The sequence below is a fragment of the Nesoenas mayeri genome (genome assembly GCF_963082525.1).
Source record: "Nesoenas mayeri genome assembly, chromosome: 1".
NCBI classification, from domain to species: Eukaryota; Metazoa; Chordata; class Aves; order Columbiformes; family Columbidae; genus Nesoenas; species Nesoenas mayeri.
This window is the reverse complement of record NC_137541.1, coordinates 73,393,306-73,399,193: the sequence shown is the minus strand read 5'-3', so window position 1 is coordinate 73,399,193 and position 5,888 is coordinate 73,393,306. Positions and strand designations below refer to the sequence as shown.

At 52.2% G+C, this 5,888-nt stretch overlaps 1 protein-coding gene across 1 annotated transcript; it reads right to left on the bottom strand.

Annotated features, from left to right (window-relative positions):
* Nucleotides 1-592: 592 nt before the first annotated feature.
* On the bottom strand, nucleotides 593-3,213 carry LOC308039085 (olfactory receptor 14C36-like; the record flags this gene model as incomplete). Its single annotated transcript, XM_080342137.1, has 2 exons — nucleotides 593-1,559; nucleotides 3,176-3,213. 2 exons carry the CDS (start codon nucleotides 3,211-3,213, stop codon nucleotides 593-595), a joined length of 1,005 nt encoding a protein of 334 aa, XP_080198263.1.
* Nucleotides 3,214-5,888: the final 2,675 nt, after the last annotated feature.

The window sequence follows — 5,888 nt, the reverse complement described above, 5'->3', positions numbered from 1 at the left end:
TCCACCTTGGGCCATGTCTCACTCTGTGGGCTCCAGTCACTGCCCACCTCAGGCACACACCGTCCATGTGTATCTCATGGGCTCTCCAGGCAGCTCCAGATTCCTCTCCTGGAGGACTGTCCTCTGCCCCATCATGCTCTGGGACAGCCCAGTCTGACTGTATCTCATGACCACTCCCCTTCTCCACTGTCAACAGACAACAAGGGTTGTGTCTTCAACCACAACTCAGTTGTCTATCAGCTACCAACGTGACAATGAGCTTTGACCTCAGGCCCTTTTGAGTGAAATTCCTGGGCCTGTTGTTGAGATCAGTTTTAGAACAACAACCAAATATTGAGGAACTGCACAGGGGAGATGTCATTTTATTATGGAGATGCTATGGGAGACCAAGCTCTGACATAGTGTTAGGAAAACATTTATACAGGTTTCAGGTATTTTAAAAATATTAATAATGGGTACATTTTTCAGGATAGTCTGCTAAACACAAACAATTATGAACAAACATAAAACCTATAAATAACAATATGGGTAATGCTAACAAAGTAAAAGGGATAAAACAAGGTACAGGCCTGCACTGGGATGCAAATAGACATCATTTGTGGACAGTGATGGAAAGCTGATCAGTATTGACAAACACCCATGAAATCACTTTTCTAATGGACTCCTTGAGCTCCTGGTTCCTCATGCTGTAGATGAGGGGGTTCACTGCTGGAGACACCACCGAGTACAGAACTGACACCAGCAGGTCCAGGGATGGGGAGGATATAGAGGGGGGCTTCAGGTAGGCAAACATGACAGTGCTGAGGAACAGGGAGACCACGGCCAGGTGAGGGAGGCAGGTGGAAAAGGCTTTGTGCCGTCCCTGCTCAGAGGGGATCTTCAGCACGGCCCTCAAGATCTGCACATAGGACACCACTATAAACACAAAACACCAGAGATCAAAAAATACACTAACCACAAGCAACCCAAGTTCCCTGAGGTGGGAGTGTGAGGAGGAGAGCTTGAGGATGTGGGGGATTTCACAGAAGAACTGGCCCAGGGCATTTCCCTTGCACAGGGGCAGTGAAAATGTATTGGCCCTGTGCAGCAGAGCATTGAGAAACCCAGTGGGCCAGGCAGCTGCTGCCATGTGGACACAAGCTCTGCTGCCCAAGAGGGTCCCGTAGTGCAGGGGTTTGCAGATGGCAACGTAGCGGTCGTACAACATGACAGTGAGGAGACAATACACTGCTGTGATCAAGAAGGCAAATGAAAAGAGCTGTGCAGCACATCCTGAGTATGAGATGGCCCTGCTGTCCCAGAGGGAGTTGATCATGGATTTGGGGACAATGGTGGAGATGGAGCCCATGTCAAAGAGGGCGAGGTTGAGCAGGAAGAAGTACATGGGGGTGTGGAGGTGCTGGTCCCAGGCTATGGTGGTGATGATGAGGCCGTTGCCCAGGAGGGCAGTCAGGTAGATGCCCAGGAAGTGCCAAAAGTGCAAGAGCTGCAGCTCCCGTGTGTCTGTGAACGGCAGGAGGAGGAACTGGGTGATGGAGCTGCTGTTGGACGTTTGCTGCCTGTGGGCATGGGAAACCTGTCATAGGAGGAAAAGACAGTGTCAAGTTGTCAGTGACTTCTCTGAGCAAAATCAAAGCCATTTCTCACACACCCTCCCCTGCTCCACATCCCTTGTCCTTTTCCAGACCTTCCTCCAGCTCGGTGTCTGAGCCCTGGGTGGTGCTGGCTGGAGGTGCCGTGAGGAGCAGGGCCTGTGCCCGCTGGCTGCTGAGGAGTCAGTCCTGCTCTGCAACAGGGGGCATGGAAATGGAGGGCAAGGGCCAGAACTGGGGTTCAGCTTTCTCAGATGGAGCCACAACATGTATCACCTTTCCTAAGGGCTGAGCACCCCATGTTTGGCCAGGGACACACACGAATCCTTTCAAAAACCCAACTTTATTTTCTCTGCACATCATCTCTTTGCTTCTCCATGGGGCTTTCTGATAAAACAAAGATGCCGTAAGACAAGTTTGCATCCTGGAGGGAAGCTCACAGCTAGGAAGGAAACCTCAAGGCGATAGTAAAGATAGATGATGGCATTTGATTCAGGGAGACTCACCTCATTCCCCAGCCCCACAGACTGCATTGCCCACAGCCCACAGGTCACAGCAAAGCTGGGACACGTGTGCCCATGGACACACCTGCAGGAAAGGACCCACAAGATCAGGCTGTGACTCTGCAGCTGAAACTGCCATCCCCAGAGAGCCTGACAGCAAGAACAAGATCCCAACAGCAGTGACCCAGAGCAGGGGAGCAAGAAGGAAAATGCGGTGAGGGTGGGTGTGAGAGAGGCCAGGGCAGAGGCAGCCGGGCACTCAGACAGCGTCACCCTTCCCCAGCTGTGCAGCCACCTCCCAGACACCAACACTGCTGAGCAGCTGCTCTCAGCCCCTGTGCTCTGCAGAGGAGCTGGAGCTCTGGCTGCACAGGAGCTGCTTCATGCCTTGGAGCCCCGGGCCCTGAGGGCAGAGGCTTTGCTGGGTGGGAGAGGAGGCCAGGGGGCTGCTCACAGGAGGGATCTGACCTGCAGGGGATCACAGGGACTTTTCTCTCTTCTCCCTCCCATAACCATTCCGGGTTTGGTTTCCTCTCATTTCTGATCATTTTCCTGCTGCCTGGAGATTCTCCCCCTGGGAGGTGTTTCCCTGTCCATGTCTCTTCCCTGTCAGTGCTCACAGACCATCCCACCCTCTGTGCCCTCTCCCTGGCCCTACAGATCCTGCCTGTTCACAGGGCACTGCCTGGGGGCATCTTCCTGTTTGCAGGCTGGAAAACAGGACAGGTCAGACTAAGGCTGACGGGTCCAGCCAAGGTGATGCAGGTGCTGTGCACAGGCAGAGGGATGGGGAAGGGATGTCGTGAGCCTTCTGGCAGATGTACTGATCACTCAGAGTTGCAGTTCAGGCGTCTCAGTGACTTGTTAAAGCATGAGAGCTCCTTTTCATGTTATCCTTTCCTGCACCCCCGACGCCTTGGGAGAGGAAACTGAAAAGACAGGCTCAGGAAAGCTCCTTATCTGTATGGTAATCCTTGCACTGATCTTCTCCTTGAGGCATCCCCATGGAAAAATCCTGGGGCTGATCTGGATGTGTGAGCAGCCCTGACCCACACAGCACCCTCTCCACAGCAGACGAACCTTTCGTGCCCAATAGGGTTTGCTCCTTCACACGACATCTTGTCCCCTCAGTGTTGCTGGGATCTCCCGGACAGGCTGAGCACTGACCCTGGCAGGCGGCAGAGTCCCTGCCCGGCACAGCCCTGGGGTGCAGGGACCCTGCTCTGCAGGACAGCCCTGGGCACCCCTGCCTGCACATTTCCATTTACACCCCACAGCCACCCTGGGGAGAACGCAGCATTCACGTCTTGTCACTGACAGTGCAGAAGGCAATCCCTGCTCTGCAGGACATCCTCTCCTCTGATCAGAGAATCTCTGAGAGCTGTACTTACATCTCTCACAGGCTCTGCAATGTGACAGCTTTCTGAGATCCTACCAAGATTTGCAGATGCAATGCCCTGCAGCCACAGGCTTCATATCTGAGAGGATTTCATTTCCAGTGAACTCTCAGCATTCTCCCAGCCCAGACTGCGTTTCCCTCTCTGTGCCTGGCTCCTGTGCCCTCGGTGCTACAGGTAGAGCCCTCAGCCCTGCTGCACTTCGCAGAGGAGCTGCTCCTGGGCAGAGCTGTCTCTCTGCAGCGCTGCCGCTGCCATGAGCTCCCTGTGTCCCAGGAGCCCAGCCCAGCTCAGCAGCACAGGAGCAGCCCATGATGTCCCTTTCTCTGTCCCCTCTGGGCTCCATCACAGTGTCCCTGGAGCTCCAATGGCACAGCTTCGACATTGAAGCAATCAGTGATGTTGATTCTCTCTCCTCTTCAGAGACACTTCTTTCCAGCATTGTATTTATCATTTTAAAAAATGAGTCGGTATGACAATCATCTTTTCTTGTCCCATCATTAGACAGGACACCAGGAATGTTACAGCAAAGGATCTAATGTCTCCAGGCTGGGGGAGGAATATGTTCAGTTGAATGACTTTAGGTATTTCGTTCTGGTTTTACACTCTTAGGTCTAGAGAGACATTCATCATTCTTTGGCCATGTCATGTCTGTGCTCTGCAGCAAAGCCTTTGCACACATGGGCTCTTGGACACTTGGTATCAGGTTTCTTGTGGCAGGTCAGAGCTGGGCTGGTGCCACAGCTGGGGTGGTTCAGCCCAGGTGTGAGACAATGTCCTCAGCCAGGGACTTGACTGGGGGAGCTGGAGCTGTCAGTGGTGCAGACAGAGCTGTGACACGGATGGAATGAACTGCCAGGCAGGGTGGCAGGAGTGAGTTCATCTGGTCTGCAAGGACAGCAGCCTCCAAGCACAGCAACAGTCCAGATCAAAACTCAGTCTAGACCTGTAAAGCAATTCAAGGGCCCCACAATGAGCTGTTACTACTGCAGGAACAGTTAAAGGAGAAACAAAGACACTGTGTGGACACTGATGTCAGTTTTATATGCTCATATTTAAATATCTGTAAAATAGTACTCTGCATCTCTGGTAGCCCCTCTAGCAATGACAATTAAATAGGCATTTGCACTATAAGGGTCCATATCCCAACCACAAGCACACATCTAAGTGGTTCAGATGAAGGGTGGTCTGGCAATCGTCACCCTTTGTGTCCCCAGGTGATAGACACTGCTCATGTGCCTCTGCAGAGAGTGGCAGGAGCTGGATCCCCTTCTTGGGACAAATTCCTTCCAGGAGAGACACAGACACAGGGGGAACTCATCTGGGCTTTAAAGCATTTCACTCGGCATCACTTTTGACACATTGGGTGCTGTCCTGTGACTGCCCTTTCTGCACAAATGATCATACAAACACAACCATTTAGTGAAACATGGTCATAAAGGGGCTGTTATGGACATGAAAACTCACCATGAACTCTGGAGAGAGCGAGGAAGTTTATAATAAGCACCAGGAATAACCAAGAAGCTCGAGGCCTCTTCTGAAGAGCAGGAGGCCTGAGCAGCCGTGATTGGCCATTGTAGGCGTGGGAGAAGGTCAGGGAACGTCAGGGAGAAGCAATGAGATGGCTGATGGCTTCAGTGAAGCCTTCCAGCCATGTCTGAGCCCAGAAATGGAAAGCAGTTGGTGTCTGCAGGTGGAGGACGAACAGGAGGAAGATTTTTCTGGGAATATGGAAGGAAGAAAGGCCTCTCTTGGGCTAATCCTATATCCTATCCTAATCCTATATGGCAGTGACATTTTCTTGTTGTGGTCATGGCTGTGCCTGGGAGATGGGGAACAGCTACTGCTGGAGTGGCTGAGCTTAGTCATGGCCCATGAGCTGACCCTGCTCTGCTCCTCTCTTACACTGCCCACACTTGGATGGTCCTCAGGAATCATCCATGACCCTGGTTGTTGCATGAACCTCCTGGAGTTATGGCTATGGATCCAAACAGTGTATTCAAGCAAGTGTGGGACTGGGACATTGAGGTGACTTGTGACTATTGCCAGGTGTATGAAAGAAGCTGCATGAGTTATGCAGAATTCACGGGCATTTCCAGCTCCACAGAAATCTATAGCCTTGCAGTTAAAGCAACAGCACTTGACATAAGCACCACCCCCAAAACACAAAACACTCACACTGACCACAGGAAAAGCCTTGAAAATCAGTTCAGAAAAATCTACCAGTTCCCCGGGGACAGGGCTCAGCCATTCTGGTGATGAACAAGCATCAAAGGCTGACATTGCACAAGAGCCACCTCCACATGGCCCTCACCACCTGGAACCAGTGTCTCCAAGTCTTTCCTTCACCAGCCTCCAGGGACAGGGACCTGCACTGGTTGTTTCCTTCACAGCTG